This window comes from Sander vitreus, chromosome 4 (assembly GCF_031162955.1).
Source record: "Sander vitreus isolate 19-12246 chromosome 4, sanVit1, whole genome shotgun sequence".
In the NCBI taxonomy this organism is placed as follows: Eukaryota; Metazoa; Chordata; class Actinopteri; order Perciformes; family Percidae; genus Sander; species Sander vitreus.
Genome location: NC_135858.1, coordinates 2,359,421 through 2,381,354, shown reverse-complemented (window position 1 = coordinate 2,381,354; position 21,934 = coordinate 2,359,421). Strand labels below are relative to the sequence as shown.

At 41.7% G+C, this 21,934-nt stretch overlaps 2 protein-coding genes across 2 annotated transcripts in view; one reads left to right on the top strand and one right to left on the bottom strand.

Moving 5' to 3' along the window:
- The first annotated feature begins 1,565 nt into the window (after positions 1-1,565).
- LOC144516430 (solute carrier family 41 member 1-like) lies at positions 1,566-18,260 on the top strand. The gene is made up of 10 exons (XM_078247691.1): positions 1,566-3,030; positions 5,305-5,412; positions 6,271-6,342; positions 8,157-8,301; positions 8,461-8,607; positions 9,595-9,739; positions 9,935-10,014; positions 13,913-14,047; positions 14,566-14,714; positions 15,082-18,260. The coding sequence occupies exons 1-10, from the start codon at positions 2,836-2,838 to the stop codon at positions 15,259-15,261; spliced, it is 1,356 nt and encodes a 451-aa protein (XP_078103817.1). The 5' UTR covers positions 1,566-2,835; the 3' UTR covers positions 15,262-18,260.
- LOC144516431 (carbohydrate sulfotransferase 11-like) overlaps positions 18,102-21,934 on the bottom strand; it is a 35,538-nt gene continuing 31,705 nt past the window's right edge. The window contains exon 3 of the mRNA XM_078247692.1: positions 18,102-19,568. Coding sequence (XP_078103818.1) covers positions 18,723-19,568 — 846 coding nt within the window. The 3' untranslated portion in view covers positions 18,102-18,722. The remainder of the gene's footprint in view (positions 19,569-21,934) is intronic.

The following is a 21,934-nucleotide window of genomic DNA, read 5'->3' as shown; positions in this document are numbered from 1 at the left end:
TCTCTCTCTGAATGGACTGAGCTGTGAGCTGGCGAGTGGAGTGTGTGTGTGTGTGTGTGTGGAGGTTACAGTGACATAAAAAGTGACCCTGTCCCATGGGAACTCATTTACAGGTCTTGGCAGCAAGGTACAGCTACACATGCAAGTTAATTTAAGGATAGTATGCAATATAAATAAACTAGGAAACAAGGTGAAGGAGACACATTGGCAACATGTGTACTGTAGTTGTGAATTAACTGAATCTCACACACACACACACACACACACACACACACACACACACACACACACACACACACACACACACACACACACACACAGACAGACAGACAGACACAGATGATGCGTTAAGTATTACCCAATACCTTGACAGGGAAGGAGGGGGGAGATATACCAGAGCACTGCACGTTACTCTCACTGCCAGATGGGGGAGACAGAAGTTCTGCACTCCAGCTTTAAGGTTGAGCTGCAGTGAATCATCAGTGACATTGAGACTGTGGACAGAAGCTGTAGCTACTGTATTTGGAAAGAGGCCAATACAAGGTAAAAGCTGTTAGGACTAGTTCAGATTCTGCCTGCATGTCATCCCCCTCTCACCCTGTGTTTTTTGTTTTTTTAACTGTCAGTTTTCCAAAATATGATACATTGCCACTGAGGGATTTGACTTGTTGATTTATGTGTGCAACCACCATATACCTCCCATTACAAGTCAATCTTTAGCAGCTATTGCTTCACAGTTCAAATTACAGCCAGAAGTCAGAAGGGGGGGCTGCAGACAACAGAGCACCCATTCAAAGTCATGTCTCAAGGACACTTTTCAGCTGAGTCACTGTACTGTGTGTGTGTGTGTGTGTGTGTGTGTGTGTGTGTGTGTGTGTGTGTGTGTGTGTGTGTTCTTGTTTAACTATATTCGTGGAATACAGTATACTTGTGGGGTCCGGACAGCTTTGTGGAGCCAAAATGCTGGACCCCACAACTTTAAAGGTCTGTTTGAGGGTTAAGACTTGGTTTTAGGATTAGGGATAGGATTAGGTTCTGGTTAGGATGAGGGTGAGGGTTAAAGTTAGGCATTTAGTTGTGATGGTTAAGGTTAGGGTAAGGGGTTAGGGAATGCATTATGTCAATGACGGGTCCCCACAAAGATTGTGAAACGTGTGTGTGTGTGTGTGTGTGTGTGTGTACGCAAAGAGTATTTTGCAACAACAATGATTGTCACCTGTTGTGTGTGGGTGTGTGTGTGTGGACATGGTCTTACCAAGTATTCTGTAATGGCTTATGTTACATAATATACAAAAACTAAAATGAGATTGTCAGAACTTATTTTATTTCTGTCTTTCTTTTATGCCTAAATAGCACTTTAGGTGTATGTAGAGACTATTGATTTGAATCTCTGTGCCAGACTTTGGCAAATATTTATGTAAAACAGACAATTGAGTGACGTAATAAACTCTGACAGACTGAAGAAGTCCAGCGGATGACAGTTAGTGGCAGCCTGCGTGTTGTCCTCCAACCAAAGAGGATACACTGTGTCCTTTCCAGGCAGCAGCAGCAGCAGCAGCAGCAGCAGCAGCACAACGTGTTGGTGACAGGTACAGCACCTGCTGCTACTCAGATTGCGTCACCCACTTCTAGTGAGGACATCGAGAGCAGGGAAAAGAGGAGCCATCAAAGAGGGGGAGAGCATGATGCAGTATTCTCTGAAATGATCTAAATAGAAACCAGGAGAAAGGATGGAGAACTGAAGATAGAAGAGTCCTGATAGAGTCTGGTCACCTTGCTTATTCACAGACATCTCCAGCATCCCCTCCTCACACACACACACACACACACACACACACACACACACACACACTGTCCTCCCGTCTTGTCCCTCCCTCCACAACAGAGCGTCAGGACGTCTATCTGTCTGGAATCAGAGGGAAGACCTGGCAACGACAGTCGACTTGTTTCGTCAGACAATCCTTAGACATCACACTGTCCATCAGTGTCCCTTCACACAGCTCGCAGCCTTGGACGAACATCCCGGCATTCCCCTGATTAAAATGAAGAAGAGTGATCAAGCTCACGCAGAGCATCAGCGCGGTGGCGAGGAGAAAGAGAGGGAGCTGTGGAGGGAAAAGGAGGAGAAGGAGCGGCAGCACAGGAGGGCTGAAAAGAAAATGCTGGCTTTCTGGATGTCCTTGTCCCACAAGACCTGGACACTCTTCAGGCCCCGTAAGAGACCGGGCTTCCAGCGGTCCACCTCGGCCGTCCGGCTGCTAAAGAGTGAGGCATGAGGAGGGACAGTGTGTGTGCATGTGTGTGTGTGTGGAGGTCTGTCAGTAGCAGAGTGCCAACAGAGGCCTCACAGACCTGCTGTCAAGTGGACCCTTGTGTGTGTGTGTGTGTGTGTGTGTGTGTCTAAATATGTGTGTGTGCTCTGTTTAAGTGGATAAAAGCAGCTTCCTCCGACTAGTCCACCATCTGCAAAAGTACTTTGTGTTGCTGCCCTACCAGTGCTGGAGTGACAGGTGAAGGGCAAAAACAGGCTTGCTTAGTCCACCTGTCACATTTATTTGCAAAACTACTTTAAAGAAACCAGTTTTTTAAGCAAAGAACAATCGCATGTGATTTTTGAAAGAGCCTGGGTCAGGTTGAAGACAACTTGGGACTGACAGGAACTGTCAAAACAGGAAATCCAGTTAGTGTTCCATCTGTCAAAATGGATAATTTCCAAAGGAACATCCTTCTCAAATCAGCTTGACTGATTAAGCCAAAAGATTGGAAGTGGATTTTTGCGGTGTCCTTCCCTACCAACACTACAACCTGGCAGGGATGAGTTAACAGGGATCAGCCATGGTGGTGACCCATCTTTATCTGGAGCTGCGTTTCCGAGGGAAGAAGCTGAGGGGCTTCACGTGCAAAGTGACCCGCTTGGCCCACGGCTTACTGCCGGAGAGCTCTTGGATCATCGCCGCCCAGATCCTTCTGCCGTACCTGTTGTCCGGCCTGGGCATGGTGGCGGCTGGGATAGTCATGGATGTAGTGCAAGTATGAAACAAACAATGCTCCAAACTGTGTCTGTGGGTGTGAGATTACATGATTGTACTGCCATTTTTATTTTTATGTTTTTAATCTATTGTTGTTAATGCGCAAGACAGATACAAGACAGATACATTTGATTCGAAACAATCAATATGACAGGTGATCTGTAGTCTAATAGTTAGGGTTATCACTACATCAATACAAAAAGCACTTGAGAAATGAAAAAAAAAAATACAATTAGGTAATCTTTCAAGCAACCTTGGGTTAAAAACTATGATAGAGAAGAATTACAACATAATTACATAATATCTGGCCTTTTCATATACAGAGAGAGCATAACTGGCACTGTAACTGTGCAGACAAACAACAGAACAGATAGGACACAGCCAGGCAGACAGCAATATCAGACACAGAGTCACCTAATAACTCTCTCCCTGTTTAATCTCTTGTAAATACCGAACCAGCATGACATGACTGACACCCTGAATTATGCAGCAGGTCAGCCAGAGCTGACAGATCAAGTTTCATGGGAGACAGGACATGGAAATACAGGCACTTATCAAATCAATTAACACTCACTGGTCAAACAATTCAGAATGACACACCAACACGACGGCCAACCGTCGGCAGAAAAGGCAGTCGGACTGATCAGTCGGCTCCCCGAGGTCCAAAAAGTGCCTCAGAACACACCGAAGCGACGCCGACTTGAGCGTACGTTTTGCGTGTGCGCAAGACGTAATACGTCTCCATAACAGCAGGCGGCGCTAATCTGTATTGTCACCCAAAAAATGAAAACCGGATATGACGAACACGTCACGTGGATCTGGCTTCTCCCATAATGGCAGCTCGTTCGGAATACGATCTCGTATTTTACGAAAACAGTTCACCAAAACCTGTTTCTTAAAACATTTTAAGCGAGAAATAGTCCGTGCAGTTGCTGAATCTGTCTTCATTATAGATCGACAAAGGTCAGTTTAAAAGATTTTCGTCAGATTTTAAGAGGCACTCTCATCCCGCTCATCATTTCCGATAAGTGTTTTAACATAAGTGCACTGATTCACTAGTCAAGGGCTAGCACTCCACCAATCAGATCGGTCATTGAGTCTGATTCAACAAGTCAAATCGGCCCAAATTAAAGCTGACGGCTCCTCCTACTGACGACGGCACGGAACACACCGAACAGACTCGAGTCACCGACCTCGCCAGACTGTCCGACGGCCGATAATCCGGTTGGTGTGTCAGCGCCTTAAATTCACTGCTGCTTGTGAGAGGCAGTAAGAAACATGATTAATCATTTGGAGCATGTTTAAAGTTTTTTCCTCGATAACATAAATATTCATGACTATCAATCAATCAATCAATCAGACTTTATTTATATAGCACTTTTCATACATAAAAATGTAGCACAATGTGCTTCATACAATAAGCTCACCACTCTCATGTCATTATTTTTCGCATTAGGCAGCTGTTTTTTCAGAGAAAAAGCTCCTAAAACCCACATTACACTACATGCTCAGCACCAAACTGCAGACCCAGTTTGAGACCAGCTGGTGAACATAGTGAAGCATTTAGCAGCTAAGAGTCAGATATTTCACTCAGGAGTTGGTGGAGTACAAAAACAGAGCTTATGGAGAATGAATTTTGGACTTACATTGATGTTTAAACAACCTCTTGTGCAAACTGCTGTTAAAAGCATGTGTGTTTCAGTTTGTGGGGCGACCTTATGGAATGGACTGAACAATGACATCAAACAGAGCCATAATATCATTCAGTTCAAAAATAGATTAAAGAAATCAATACTTAGAATAGACCGAAAGACAGGAATGGAACTGTAATGTAAAGATATTGTTGTATATTGTTATAAGTTATTGTAAGACCTGAAAGATTGTATGCTGTATTTGCATATCTATTTGTTTTGTAATAATATGATATTGTGAAGTAGGGGCGGGACCTAATAAGCTGTATGCTTCCGCCTGCTCCGTTTCAAACTTATCCTTTTTTATTATTCTTTTTTTGGTCTTTGGTAAATTCAAATTTTTGTATTTTAATTTTGTGGTTTCAATTTTTGTTGTTGATTGTTCGAGATAAAAAAAAAAAAAAATGAAATGACCAGAAACACGACATTTGCAAATTAAACTTAAAAGGTGATTATACAGTATGTTCAGAACATGTTTCCAGTAAATACTAGCTAGCTAAATGTCTAAATGTAGCTAAATGTCTGCATCAAAAATATTTCTTGTATTGTATTGTATTAAAAAAAACCCTGGTGGTGTTTTTCAGCACTGGGATGTGTTCAAGGAGCTCTCCGAGGTGTTCATCCTGGTGCCAGCCCTGGTGGGGCTCAAGGGGAATCTGGAGATGACATTGGCATCCAGGCTGTCAACAGCAGTGAGTGGAAACACACTCACATGCATACAGAACACATATATACACACACACACACACACACACACACACACACACACACACACACGCTAAAAAAGAGATGATGACAATTGTTTTAAATGATAAGAACTATAATATTGAATACTTTTTTTTGGTTTGTTAAAGGTGCTGTAGGTAGGATTGCGAAGATCTAGGACTTAGCCCAACAATTTGAATATCGACAACTCCTAAGCCCCTCCCCCCACAAGGGAGAATGAATGCGTGTGCCTGAGCAGTGATTGACACGCAGTTAGACACCCCCCTGGCTCTGATTGGTGCATCTGAACAGGGAGCTGTGGATTTTTGCAAATCGCACTACAGGCTGTAGGTGGTGCTAGAGGAGAAGGATTTTTTTTTATTTATTACCTGCTTCATGTAGTTCTACTGGAACTATGACAGAAAGTTAGTTTTATAAGTCTTACCTACTGCACCTTTTAATAGTAGGAAATGTGACACACACACTTGACACAATATTTTTAAAAATGTGATGGTACCATGCTGTCTCCCAGCTTCCTAACACCAGCTAATTGTAAAGCCAGTTCCACACAAAATACAGAGAACCATATGCTTTGGCGAGCAAATGCCGTAATTTCAGCATCCAATCGCTAATAATAAATCATTATCAGTCACTTAGCGAGCAACTTCCTTACTGCAGCCTGAGTGATAATTATTACTCATTAGCTATGCACACTGTCGACCAGTCAGATCATTTGTCAGGGTAATTCTGACATGATGTTGACAAGTAGAGTAGTAGAACGAGTAAGTAGAACAACTTATATGTAATTGAGAAATGTGATTACGTGAACCTGTTTCCATCCACAGGCCAACACAGGGCAGATGGATGAGGCTCAGCAGCAGTGGAGGATGGTGTTCTGTAATCTGGCTTTGATTCAGGTGACACACTGCTCCACTGCACACTCTCCATTGTATTAATGACACACTTCATCACTCTGCTGGCTTCAAGACAATTCAATTGTAATTCAAGAAGCTTTGCTGGCATGATAAGATCATCATCTCACTTCGCTAATGCATCGCAGCCAATTAAGCACACAAAATAAAAGTTGGAGATGTTTTTTTAAATGGAATATATGATGAGAAATTGAAGCACACAATCAAAAAATTGGGCTGATTCTTCCATTGCCTGCTAAAACTTCTTTGTAACACTACAAATGCACATTGGCGGGCCGTGTATTTTACACCTAGGCCTTCAGTGCTATCCTACAGCAATGAAACCACCTTTGAAAAACCTCACCATGACAGTATAGGACATTATCTTGTGGAATAAAGTGATTTAACACAAGGCTCAACAACTAGAGAGTTTCAATACACTATTGCAGAGACATGAATACACGGTGACTGAAGCCGTCACTTTACGCAGTATGGCAGGATGCTGCATCACATATCATATAATGAATGTAATAACCAAAGAAACAAAAACAAACCACAACAACCGGTCACATTTACTCATACAACGACCACAAAGCTATCGAAAAAACACAAATAACACAATCGTCGATCAACAGGCTTCCCCACAAACTCCAGCCAAGCTGCTGGGGCTCAGCAACACACATGCCACGCACACACAAAGGCACAGCAGCCACTGACACTGTTCAAATCTTTAACACTGGTCAGCAACAATCTAAAGCTAGCAGTAATAGCTAGTAGACTCATGAATGAACTAACATTACTGCTATGGTTATGTGATGCTAGCTAGTTTTGCTTCTCGGCCACCTTATCCTAACTGGTCCGAAAAATGCTGACGTAGTTAGCTAGGCCGTCTTTTTTGGGGGGTTTTTGGATGGTAGGGGAAGACTCATGAATATTCATTAGGGAACTCATCCCTGAATGGCTAGTACTCGTTGCCTGCTCTGGTTGAGTTGGTTAGGTTTAGGCAAGAGGAGTGGGATTGGTTATGGTTAGGGTAAGAATGTAAGGGCGAGCCAATCAGGGATGAGTTCCCTAATAAATATTCATGAGTCTTCCCCTACCACCCTGCAAACTAGGCCAGCTGTTTTACAGTCACTGGGCCAGCTAGAAGGCTCTTGCCTGCCAAAGAATACGCCCAACAGGGCAAACTCGAAATTTGATTGACTAAAGAATATGACAATCAACAACATTGTCCCTATTTGCTTAAACAGCAGAGGGATTCACTTGACATTCTGCAGCTCTCTCTCTCTCTCTCTCTCTCTCTCTCTCTCTCTCTCTCTATATATATATATATATATATATATATATATATATATATATATATTTTTTATTTTATCACCTGGAGAAAGCACAGGGGGAAATCTGATTGGATAAAAGCTCTAATTTATGAAATGCACTGGAAGCCAAGGGAGAGAGTAGCAATGATATTACGGACTTTGTAAAATACATAGGAAATTAATATATATATATATATATACTGTATATATGTGTGTATGCTTTATTAAAACAATTGAAATTAATAAATATATATTTTAGAAATATATATATATATATTTTTGAAATAAATATATATATATATATATTTTTTTGTTTTGTTTTAATTTAATTTAATTTTTTTATTTAATTTTTACATTTATTAAAAAAAAAACTGTTTATGTCAGCCTTTGACTTGTAATTCCAATTCGGAGGTATCGAGAATATCTGACATGTAATCTCCCATTTGACCCACTATAGATCGATAAATAAGTCTCACATCCCTCTGCCCTCTCCTTCATCCCCAGGTCCAGGCCACAGTCGTGGGCTTCCTGGCAGCTGTTGCAGCAGTGGGCCTCGGGGGTCTGACCAGGGGGAGAGTGGATGTTATCCAGGCTGCTGTCCTCTGTGCCAGCAGCGTCACCACTGCTTTCATCGCTGCATTGTCTCTAGGTCAGACAAAGGCACAAACTGCTGCAGAGGAATGAATGGCTGAGAATGTACTGTATAAGATACACATAGTAGGCTACAACCTACAGGGAAGTAGAGTTTATGAGTGTAATGTGTTGTTGTTTAACTTCTTTGTCAAGTCTTCATCTTGTGCTTTGGCAGGTCTGTTGATGGTGGCAGTGATTATTGGATCCAGGAAGGTGGGCATCAACCCAGATAATGTGGCCACACCCATCGCTGCCAGCCTCGGTGACCTCATCACTCTGTCTTTGCTTGCTCATGTCAGCAGCCTCTTCTTCTGTTACAGAGGTCAGAGGTCACACATCACATTAAGGCCGGCTGCACACTGGCTGCGTGGCGTGAACGTGTCAGGCGCCGAAAACGCGTGAATGCTAGAAATAGGACCGACGCCTATTTTTCACGCGACACGCAAACGTGTTGGAAGCGTTTCCAGGCAAAATAGAATACATAAAGATGTTTATATGTCATTTTGACACAAATACATTTAATAAATGACATTTTGATGTTTGAAAGTCTCTAGGTTTTGACATAAATGCAGATATAAATGTAATTTAAAAAAATAATAATAAATAATTATCGATTTTCAAATATTGCATCTGTCAATACAGAACGAAATATTCTGTAGCCTATTTTGCCGTCAATACTGCCGACGTTGTCTTTGCTGTAATTAAATCAGAATATATTTATGTTTAACATTTCATTTTATGAATGGGAAACATACATGTGTCCAGACGAGGCTAGCAGCAGCAGCGCTGCGTCAGACACGTTTCTGGTGTGCAAAGACATAGAAAACGCCACGCAGCCGCCACGCAACTGATGCGCAACAGAAACGCCACGCTCACGCCACGCAGGCAGTGTTCAGCCGGCCTAAGAAAGCCCCACGAGTCACTTCCAGTACATTATTTTTCTGCAGCAGTGGCATGTATGGACACTAGTTTGTTGACAAAAGAGGGTGAAACCTGATTAAAATCAGTTTTAGATAAAGAGCAAAAGATGATCAAAAAACTGCAAAGCAACAGCATCTTTGGTGTTTAAGGAGTATTTCAGCCACATGAGGGCAGCATAGTCCACATATGATTTTAGCAAAAGTCTGCCAACAGATCATAAGACTGTCATCATTTCTGTCATGGTCAGACTATTTGATGTCTTGTCCACTGTTTGACCACTTATTCTAAAAAACAAAAACAAAAGTGTCATTTCTATTCGAACACCAATTACATGAAGAGTGCAATCAAAGATTTTTACAGATGTATTTCGTGCTGTGTTGCTCTCCAGACATGTGGTACCTGCCTCCTGCGGTGTGTGGCTTCTTCCTGCTCCTTATCCCAGCGTGGGTTATTATTGCCCGTCACTCTCCACCCGTCAGCGACATCCTAAAATCAGGCTGGCAACCAGTCATCTTGGCCATGTCCATTAGCAGGTGAGCCGACCTGTGACTCTCTCTGTCAGAGGGTCCAGCGACTTTAGGACATTTCTTGCTCTGATCACATGTTTTGACATCATTAAAATATATATGTTTATTTCATTTAAATAAATCAGTAAGGTTAGGGAATCTAGCCATTTTTACACAGGTGTCCCACTCAGACTAATGTGTTGCATGTTGTCTTCTTCCCAGCATTGGCGGTCTGATTCTGGATAAGACCATAGCCAATCCAAACTTCGAAGGTATGGCAGTGTTCACTCCCGTCATCAATGGTGAGTGTGAGATGAAAACATGTAACTTTAACCCATACATTTATTATGTATAATCAGTGCATAAAAAAAGCAGCATATACACACTTCATGGTTGGTATTGAGTTGCTTATAAGATTCAAATTTTGATGGTCATTATTTGCTTCCATATCAGTGGTCATGAGAGTGAATAGTAAGTATTTATAAATTAATAAATATAGATACTAGGTAAATATAATATATAATAAATACATGTTTCTCAACACTGACACTTTTAAACCTTTAAGTATATTTTTCTGATAATACTTTTGTACTCTACCTTATATTACTACTTGTACCCAAGATAAAGCTAAGTATCTAAATACTTTTTCTGCCACTGCAAGGAAATCACATTGAATATAAGCAGGATTACATGTACTCAGTTGACATTTTCTCAGACAGGATCATTATTTTAGAGTCCTTGAGTGATGAAAATAGGATGGTACCTTTGATTGATTTTGCCTAAAATAAATATTTTTGTGTATACAATCCCCTTAATTAAAGCAGAAACAATCTGTGAAATTTCGTTCACATGCTCTGAGCAAAGAAATTAGCGATGACGTGTTTTCCTGAAGGAGTAGACAGAGCTGGGATTTAGGGTTATGGTTTCAACAGTCCTAATCTTTGAAGAATGACAATCAACCTTCATAATTAGCTTCATTATTATCAATAATGTCAACTGATGTAATGTGGGAATTGTTGGAGCATGCAGGCGCCCAGCAGCTAATCCCATTATTATTTAAAAGGGCTTCAAATTTGAGTGATTAGTCAATCATGAGGTATTAAAGTGCTGCTGAAGTTGAGCAGTCAAAGGAACCTCAGAGAGGCGTATGTTGTATGTTTGTTGCCCACAAAGCAGCATACTAAGTAGAGAGGAATAACAATGGTCTTTACATATACCACAAGCCTGATCAGAATGCCAACTATGCATTCACTGGCGCCCGCTTGCACAGTATCTCTGCCAACTTCAGTGCTTCCAAAGACTCATGCATGTATTACCCCCCCCCCCCCCCGGTACAGGAAGTTCATTTGCATTCCAATTCAGCGCTCTCCCCTCTTGGCCTGTTGACCAGAAACCAGTGGTGGGAGAAGTATTTAGATCCTTTACTTAAGTAAAAGTCGAAATAGCATAGTCTAAAAATACTCCCTTACAAGTAAAAGTCCTGAAGATTTAAAAAGTTTTACTTCTGAAAAATGTACTTAAAGGATCAAAATTAAAGTGCTCGTTATGCAGAATGGCTTCTTTTAGATTGTGTTTAATTACTACAGTAGGTTTTATTATGCAGTGTTTATCACTAATGAATACATGTAGCATTATAGGGTTGTAGTTTGCCAATGTGGAGCCATTTGAGGCCATGTCCACACGTACTAAAAACGATCTTTTTCCCCCCGTCTTCCCTGGCATCGTGTCAAGAATATTTGCGTCCAAACGGATCCATTTGTAAATGACTCAACACGCTACTTCATATCCAGGACTATAGGTGGTGCTGTTTCTGCCACCAAAAACGGGAGAAGAAGAGGCGGAGCATGCGCATAAAGCTTGCGCGCTGTAACAGACAGTAGGAGAAGAAACCAAACACAAGAAGAAGACGACGAAAATGGCTAGTGCAAGGAAACCAGAATCGTGTTGTTGTTGTTGTTGTTGTTATGAGACATTGTCGCGGGATAAGAGGTCGAGGCTAGAGGTCATCAATACGCAAGGGCGGCGTTTTGATTTTTTTCACCCTGGGACCAGGTTTCAAAAAAGTGCGTCTTCAGGCAGTGCGTTTACAGGATTCGTATGCGTTTACACCAAAAAGCGTTTCCGTGTGGATGGCCCCCTTAGATGCTTTTTACAGACTACTGGGTAGATTATAGTATGGTGTTGAAGCCATTTTTGCAGATTTGCCTTATTTAGTTCATAATTATGTTCAGACATCATGCGTTTTTCGCTGTGTAATATGATGATAATGTTTTGGAATGTGTTTATATTTTGTTATTTTGTTCGTCCTTGCTGTTATTGTGATGGGTGTTGTAATGTGATGTCTGATAGGGTGATGTGATCTGTAGGCATGGTGACACCTTTCATTTAGAACAGGTGAACATGTGGTCAGGTGTAGAGGAAGAGCAAACCATTTTTAATTGGCTAAAACCACATAACGACGGGGCGGCCTCTAGCTCACCCAGTAAGAGCGTAGGCTGAGTCCTTCGCAGCGGCGCGGGTTCGAATCCAACCTGCTGCCCTTTGCTACGTGTCATCCCCCATCTCTCTCCCCCTTTCCTGTCTATCCACCGTCACTGTCTAATAAAGGGAAAAGCCCCCAAAACATAATCTATATCTATATCACATGAGCGTATAATGTTTTTTTATGTAAAAGTGACTAGTAGCTACAGCTTTCAGATACATGTAGTGCAGTTCCCTCTGAAATGTAGCGGTGAAGTATAAAGTAGCAGAAAGTTCAAATTTGTACTTTAGTACAATACTTGAGTAAAACACCCCTGTTTTGTCTAAATGATCCATGTGCTTCAAAACCCTTAAGCACGCATTACAGGTCTGTTAGAACCCGCACATCCAGGTTCAGGGACAGCTTTTTTTCTCCACAGCCATCACAACTCTAAACATTCAATTACAGAAATAGGACTTCATCATGCTCAATGATTATCTTGCCTGTTTTGCACTGCATTTGCACTTTTTCCCAGTACTGTGATCTTTGGAAAAAAACGTGTGAGTCACGGCGTGAGTAAGTGTATGAATGTATACTACTATGCACTAGAAGCACCTGTCTCATTATGTGTATGTGAGGGTATGGTTTGTGGAAGGGTATGGCGTGTGCGTATGAATGTATACTTCTAGGCACTAGAAGGAGTAGCACTTAAATTCCGCTGAGACAATGTCAAGTCAAGTCAGCTTTATTTGTCAATTTCTTCACATATACTAGGCATGCAGAGGAATCGAAAGTTAGCTTTCTCACCATCTTACGGTGAAGAAGAAAATGCACAACAGATAAGACAAGACATTTCTACCACCTGAGTAGTGCTCAACAGATAGGGACATTTTTCCTAACACTAAAAAACAGTAAACAGCAACAATATCACAAGACAAGGTCACAAGACAAAAAACACAAGAATGTCACAACCAGCAACATTTTTTTATATGATGTGGTCTGGTAGTGCAGAAAGATGTGCAAAAAATACAACAGCAGCAACTTCAGAGTCCAGAGTTTTTGCAGAGAGAGAGGGGGTAGAGAGGGGAGAGAGTTCAGTTTCCTGACAGCCTAGTGGATAAAGCTGTTGGCTAGTCTGGTGGAGCGGGCACTGAGGCTTCTATATGTCCTCCCAGTGGGCAGGAGGCTGAAAAGATTGTGTGCGGGATGGCTGTCGTCGCTCACAATCACGGTCGTTTTCGGGTGAGGCAGGTGTTGTATATGTCTTGCAGGGAGGGGAGTGGGGCCCCAATGATCTTTCCAGCTGTGTTCACTATGCGCTGCAGTGACAAATAAATGATTCTGTTTCTGACATGGATGTTACAATATGGCACAACACCCTAACTGCCTTTCCCATGCCTTTCCCAAAAAAGACCCCCTGGGACCCAGTGTTTGGAGAGTGAATCATTTTGTCCAAGAGTGTGTACTCTGATATTCTACAGTGATTAATCAGCCTCTCAAATGGCTGTAAGATGACACATGGGCAAATATTAAAACATAAGGTAAAAGCAAAATAAAAAAATAAAAAACATTATTAGCTGGAACTTGTTTCGTTTTTTGGTCTCGGACAATAAAACATCCTCCACCTCCTATGCTGCAATCTTGAAATGCACGTGTATTTGTTTTGATTGTATTATACTAGTTTAATCAAATATTTATCACGGAATTAATCAGTGCTCCACTTTTCCATGTCCATGTAGGTGTAGGCGGAAATCTGGTGGCCATCCAGGCCAGCAGGATGTCCACCTACCTCCACTACTGGGGCGTTCCTGGAGCTCTTCCATTTATAATGGGTGTGAACTGTCCTGGACCCTGTGCAACCCTCTGCTCCTCAGGTCAGATACAGGAACAAATACACAATTTAAAGGTGGAGTGCACAGGCCCTTCATCAGAATTATCAATCAAGAAATAATTACCAAGTCAAACACTTGACTGTTATTAAAGCCACAGATGGTGTTAACTTTAGACAGAGCCAGGCTAGCTGATTTCCAGTCTTATGCTAAGCTAAGCTAACCAGCTGCTGGCTCCAGCTACTATACATACAGCCATTACGGAAATGATTTCCGTAAGAATGCAAATAAGTTTAGCCTATTTCCCATATTGTCAAAACAAACAAGTTTTGACAACAAGTCTTATTTGTACCAGAAAGAAACTGAGTTTATGGGAAATGTAAATTTGACTAATGTAACACTGGTTAAAGATAGATGCCACCAACCATCTCTACCACAGTCTCCATAGTCTTAAACTAGAGGATTCATTTGAAAATAAAAGCATTCATGATTAAAATGCATAGTACAGACAAAAATCGAAAGTGGACACACAGCTTGTTACTTCTCTTTCTACGTTTGTCTAGATGTTAACTCTAAATCAGCCAGAGTCCTGGTCCTTCTTGTAGTCCCGGGTCACCTCCTCTTCCTGTACACCATCCACCTCCTGCAGGGAGGCCATACGGCCATGACGCCCACCTTCATCGTCTGCTACCTGTCTGCAGCTTTGCTTCAGGTTACATAGTCGAGAAATGTTTTGTTGCTCGTACTGATAAAAAAAAAAGACTTCATTAAAGGAACACGCCGACTTATTGGGACTTTGTCTTATTCCCCGTATCCCCCAGAATTAGATAAGTCCATACATACCCTTCTCATCTCCATGCGTGTCGTAACTCTGTCTGATGCCCCCAGCACTAGCCTAGCTTAGCACAGATCCTGGAGGTAACCGGCTCCAACTAGCCTACTGCTCCCAATAAGTGAATAAGCTAAAATCCCAATAAATCGGCGTGTTCCTTTAAAAATTGAGTTTTGCAAGAGTGTATGTTTTACACCAATCTCAGACAATCTCATTTAAAACATGTCCATCCATTGTCATTATCCAGGTGGTGATTTTGCTTTACGTGGCCAGCCTGATGGTGCGATGGCTGTGGCGAAGGGGACTGGATCCAGACAACTTCTCCATCCCCTACCTCACAGCTCTGGGTGACCTGTTGGGGACTGGTTTCTTGGCATTGAGCTTAAGGTTGATCGCGATGGTCAGTTCTACTGGGACTGGAGTTTGACACAGACATATGATCCTGTACACCCTGAGTGTACTGCTCTCTAGTATATGCAAGTGGCTGAATGACACTTGCAAAACTCTTGGATTTAGGAAGGAAGGTGAGGATTAAAGTATATAGAGTATGGCGTTATATTTGTGCCTCAATACTGAGCGTCCAAATGGGACAGAAGAATATGTTTTGGCAAGCACATGTATTTGACAAATGATTACACAAAGAATAATTTAGTTTAAGCAAACTAATTCTGTGCTCAATAAATGATTTTGCTATTATCCATATAAGGGCATTTTTAAACTCAGTTTTACTTATTTAGGGTCCTATCATGCACCCGGTGCAGCGCAAAGCTCGACGCAAGTGTCTTTGCTAGTTTAAGACCGACGCAGTTGTCAATTTCCCGTCCAGCGCCCACGTCGTTTAAATAGAAAGTGCACCTGTGCCCATCTGTGCGCCCATGGGCGTGCTGGTCTTACAGGGCGGTGTGTTCAGGTGCATTCTGGGCGTATTGCTATCTTGTGGCAGCGGGAAGTGAACGCACCATTGACCAACAAAAACCTGAAACTCAATAACGCAGCATTTCATTGTTATTTTAACAGCGCATTAGTAAAATGCGACTTAGCTCGTGCACAGTGCGCGCACACTATCTTGTTACACACACAGGGACGCGCAGCAGCACACAAACAAACAACAAAGCAAAAGATTACAAATAAAAATAGTACAATGTGAAATTGTATTAAATGATCTGCTTGCACGCTTTCACTTCATGCACGAGATGTTACGCCCAAAACACACCTATGATTAATTAAGACACTAAGTACAACCCTTTAAACCATGTGCCCGGCGCACGGACCCTTTTTTCTGTCGTTAAACTAGCAAAAATTCGTACACGCCCTAAACGCACCTGCGCCAGGCGGTGCTCGCCTTGCGCTTAGATCTTTAAAATAGGGCCCTTGCTCTCGAATTCTTGCTCTGTGTGCTCACAAACCACTTGAACATTGGCTCACTGCCTCTCTAATGCTCTCTCAACAGCTCTGCACAAGTTAACATACCTTTGATTGTTTTGATTTTAAAATAAACTACATTAATGATTGTGATGCCTTGGCTGTTGAGGGCAGAGAATTACAGAGGAAATTAGTAAAACTGGTGCAGGTTATCATATTACTTTGTGTTTTAACATAGGTAATAGCAAACACACAAATAACATTATTATATATTTTCTCCACAAAATATTACCTATGTTTTTGGAGAGAAAAAAGGTTTTATGTGCTCAAAATGTCCCTTAGTGCTCAGGAGTGATGCAGAAATCTAACATCACAGATAAGGGACTGCAAGAACAAATAAAGTGAGGAACATGTGGACTTATTTTGCACTTTAGTCTCCATATTTGCCAGCTAAATGTGGTCAATAGTTGTACTCTGTTCCCTTGAGATGCATTGGTCTCAATACAACCCAGCTTGGCTCTGTAGAAACAACACCCATCTAAAATGGAGACAAGTTATTCCCACTGTAGAACCACTGCACTGTTAACTATTGTCAGCTCTTAAATGTTAGATGGCAAACGATTGTATTAAGGCAATAATTATATATAACCAAGTGTAAATGTATATTACCACAGTCTGGGTGACTGTTATTTTATTGTGTTTATTTTATGTAGATTTGTGCCTTTAAACCGTGATAAGCCTTCAGTTCTCATCAGTGTTCCTAAGAACTGTTGCCAAATTTCTACTGGTATTTTACTTTTTATGCAGCACAATGCCACTGAATATAGCCTGTTGTACAAATCCGGCGCAAAATGAACCTAGGGGTTAATAACACATGTGTACTGAGTCGACCGTTCTCTGGGACATGTTTTCATGCTAATCGAACGTGAACAGTTTTAGAGCAAACCGCTAATTAGCTTATAAAGCTAGTCGTCGGGGCACGGGTAAAGTAAAAAGAAATCGCTATTTCTAACTAACAAGGCTCAAAATAGCACCACACTTCCACGGTAGTATAATGAGGGTCCCTACATGTAAACCGAAGCATTGAGAACTTTGGAAGTGTACAGACTTACACAGTTTATTAAAAAGATGGTTTAGAAAGACTGTACCTTTCACGTATAAAGACGGGCACCATCTTGGGAAAACAGTCATGACCAGTCGAACGACAAACGCCGTGCAACGTGAGCTGAACCGTCACTTGAAATCGCCCATGGTTCGTGGTTTCCCAATGGGTCGATAAGAATTACGTTTGTGAAATGCAATTACATGGAAATGCATGAATTATATCTGTTTATTAAAATATATGCACGGCGTTCGTCATTCGAAATAGCGATTTCTTTTTACTTTTCCCATGCCCCGAAGACTAGCGTTATAAGCACGTGTTATTAACCCCTAGGTTCATTTTGCACCTGATTTGTCCTTTAACTGTTCATATGTTAGTCTGTATTCCAGGTATTGAGAATACAGATATTTCTTTGTGCTATTTTTGTGAAAAAATGATTTAGTATGCACCACTGTCTGTATGGGACATTTTCAAATGTTTGATATGCACTTTTAGAAAGATGCTTGTCTTTCTGATCTGAAAATAGCATCCAAAGATGGTAATTATTTACCATATATACCACCTATTTTCACAGTGACACCAAGCTTGACTGGACTTTGCTCTCACATTTGTAAAAACGTCTAGATGACATCCTTGCAGCCACGATTTGTCATTGAAATAAAAGACTGTAATGTAAGGTGTGATTGCTGTATTCTGAAGGATATCTGTATAGCAGTGTGTCAAGTATCAGAGTGGCTGCCTTCAAAACTTCTAAACATTAATAATATTCAATCCAACATTCAAACCAATAGACAGACTTTTGATGAAATGCATTTATTTGAAAACTGTGAGAGAAACTATATATCTATTTTGGTTTGTCTGACTTTGTAGTCAGCAATAACACAATAAATAAAAGACAATATCATTGTTACACAAAACTCTTCTACAACACAAAAAAAATAAACATAGTCACAGTTATAAAAGTTGTCGTTGTCTGCCGGAAAAAAAAAAGGCCTACGATCAGAGGCACATACGTTTGGAGACATTCACTGTCTGATTTTAATACTTTCATTAAGCTACTGCAGGTTACATTTGTCGTGCAAATGACACTTTTTTTTCAGTTGAATGGTATTTCATACTTTCAAAGTCAGTGACCAACATCCACTGGATTACTGTTTACAGTAAAATATAATTTGCCTTCTTTAGGCAACAACTGTCATCTTGTGATTAAACGCCCTCTCCTACGTGTATCCTCTGTGTGCACAGAAGTTCTTCAGTCTGTAAAAAATAATTTACTTTGGAGCTCTAATCAGGAGACATCTTCAACAGTATTTGCAATGTTCTGTAAAAAGGCCTCAAAAAATACAAAGTGTACTTTTACAAGAGTCTAGGCTGCACATGTTTAAGTCAGGTCCGTGGATGAGTGATGTCCTAGGCTCCCAGCCTCATCTAAACTTGAGGTAGGCTGGTATTGAGTAGTTGAAGAGCAGGAAGTCCATGCGATAGAGGTTGTACAGCTTCTTCTGGTAGAAGGGGTTAATGTTGTGGAAGAACTGAGCCGCCATGTCGCCTGTAGTCCTGGTGCTCTTGGATGAGGCGGGGAAGCTGACCTGGTCCTCCACCCCGGCCAGCTGTAACACGTAGCTGGAGTCCTGCTCCAGCGTCTCGTATTTACCCACCACATCGTAGTGGATGAGGCAGGGGTGGCACAGAGAGTGCACGCGCTCCCAGTGCTCGTTGAATGGCTCTTCTCGCTGGGTTGCCGGGTCCACGAGGTAATACACAAACTCCTCGAAGGAGACGTCGTTTCCTCTCTCCAGAGCTTCGGGCTGTGGGTCCTGCCTGTGCCGCTGCACTATCTTTGTGCCGTATCGTTTATGAAAAGCAGTGTTGTAGCTTCGTGTGAATTTGTTGCGGTACGCAGACACCAGCCGCTCGAAGGGCTCGCGTACGAAGACGAACTTCAGGTAGGAGCGCAGGCGCTGGTTGATCTGTGAGGTGGAGTACTCCGACAGGGTGCGGAGGTTTCCCGGAATGTGGGCCTCGTTGGCAGGGATCGCCAGCGGGTCTCGGTGAGAACCGGCGGCGCCCGTCAGAACCATGAGCACCCGCTTCCAGTTGGTGCAGGCCACTTTGGGCACGTAGCAGTACAACAAGCCATGCTGGTCGTCCACGATGATGTGCTTCAGGTCCTCGGGGATGAGGACTCTGCGCTTGCGGGTGTAGGAGCGGCAGGCTTCTTCTAACACCTCCCGTCGACCCTGGTGGATCGCCTGTACTGCTGACTCAACCTACAGGGAAAGAATTAAACAGAAAGAACCATGTATCAGTAAGAAAACCTGAAACTAGTCTACTTTTAAAGGAAAATTCTGCTCTAAACAACTTGGGTTGTAGTTTCATAATTTTGGCCATTATTCATAGGTTATTACTGACAACTGTTACTGTCAGAAAAATCCAAAATATTAATTTCCGTGCGAGACTATAACAACCACGCAAAACAGCATTAAAATAATACACAACAATAACACTGTTGCTAATGTGAGTGAACCTGATGTGCTTGTCAGTTCACCCACAGTAGTGATCTCAGGCTGGAACCCTGGGAGTTGTAGTCTGGCAAGGAAGGACATAATGCTTCTGAAAACTACTACAGCTGTTAAGCATTGCACCACAGATATCGTCTTTTTCATTCCATATACTCTGCTTCCTTTTAAAAACATGTGGCCCACATTCCCCACAATGCATCTCAACCGCTGACAGTTCAGTGGGAAATTCTGGTGTGTTATGCTAGTAGCAGCTAATGTAACATGATTTTTATTTTCAAAATTCCAGACTTCCAAACTCCCTTTTAGAGACGCTGAAGGCTATGTACACACTACAGGTGCATGATATATCGACTTAATATCGTTATCGCGATATCACGTTGCGCAATATTATATCGAAAGTGTCGCGATAAGTATGCAATATTTTGTTTATTTTGTTGAAGCGCTGCGTCCCGTCCGTTGGCTGTGTGGCTTAGTTGTGTTTGATTTAGAGCTCGCTCGAAACGCTGTAATGATCATGTTTCATTGGCCAACAAAACAGAACGAATGATGAGTGCATGATACTATGCCAAAAAAAAAACAACCTGTTGCAGTTTATACGCGAGTGTTTTTGCTAGTGGCACAAAGTACGACAAGAACTCGAAGAGACACAACAAAATCACCAATGCTATAACGTACTATTTGGCCAAAGATACGATGCCCGTCCACACAGTGGATAAAAAAGGCTTCAAGAAGCTTCTGAATGAAGTATACAAATGGTACCAAATCCCATCCCGCACCTATTTCTCACAGGTAGCCATCCCGCAACTTTATAAAAGGCGGTGCAGGCAGAGTTTGGAGTCGGATAGATTGAATATTTTTCATTCACGACCGACCTGTGGTCCAGCCGCACTACGGAGCCGTATATAAGTCTCACTGTGCACTATATTGTTATGAATCTATGAATATTGTTACCATGCGTTTTCCCGTAACTTTTGTAATTTTACATATGTTTAAAAATATCAAAATTACTATCAATATCGTAATATTCATAACCGATATCGCAATATCACATTTTGTCAATATCGTGCAACCCTAGTACACACATTCACATATTCAGTAGTTAGGGCTGGCCAATAATTCAATATGATAATTTATCGTCTTTCAATGGAATCATATCGGGAAGAAATCATATATGGAGATATCGTGATATACAATTACTTTGTCTAAATTGATAATAACAAGCAAGCACATACCAACTCAGAAAATCTGAGGGAATATCATTTGAAGAATTGCAGATTTGTTTTAACATCACACTGTTTGTGCATGCATGTAAACATAGTCAGAATATAGCTGGGAGAAAAGATTTATTTTTTCTTTTTCTTTTAATTTCACTTCAAATTGGTTACCACATTATTGAAAAATGTCATTGTAAAAAAATATGTTGTGAAAGCACCAATTGTCAACCCTACAATATCGTCACAATTTCGATATCGATCTATTTGGTCAAGAAAATGGTGATATCTGATTTTCTCCATATAGCCCAGCCCTAGCAGTAGCACTCCCCAAGACTACACACTTTGATCAAAGATCTGTGGAATAGAAGCATTTGTGACCGGAGAAAAGCGCATGTCATGCTCATGTTTAAATCAGCCCTTGGAGGCCCTACTGAGAATAACAAACCAGAATGTACAACATAAAAGTTAGCCAAGTGGAGCAGATGTCCTGCATGTTTCCAAGACTTTATAAGTTCTCTGAGAAAGTATACTAGATACTTCTCCTCTGGAGGTCTTAATCATGGTCCATCCCCTGACATCCCCCTAATACAATCATGGGTCAGCCAGTTCAGCTTGGCCTCCTCGTGGCACAAACGCCTTATTTACTCCTTTCATTTACTCAGCCTGGCTCACCACTGCAGCGGTCGGAGGCTTGGATCCCTGAGTCTCTCCGTTTGACTCAGTGCCTGACACTTTGTGTGGCTCTGTGTTTACTGGCAGACACTGCATCATCAAGGATAAACCGGACTGGCCAAAGACTATAGAGCCATCACTGACTCTTCTCTCAGCAGACGCTTGTGTACTCTATGTTAACTGCTTTTCCACCTCAGACGTTAAACCCTTCATGTGAGCATTATGCAT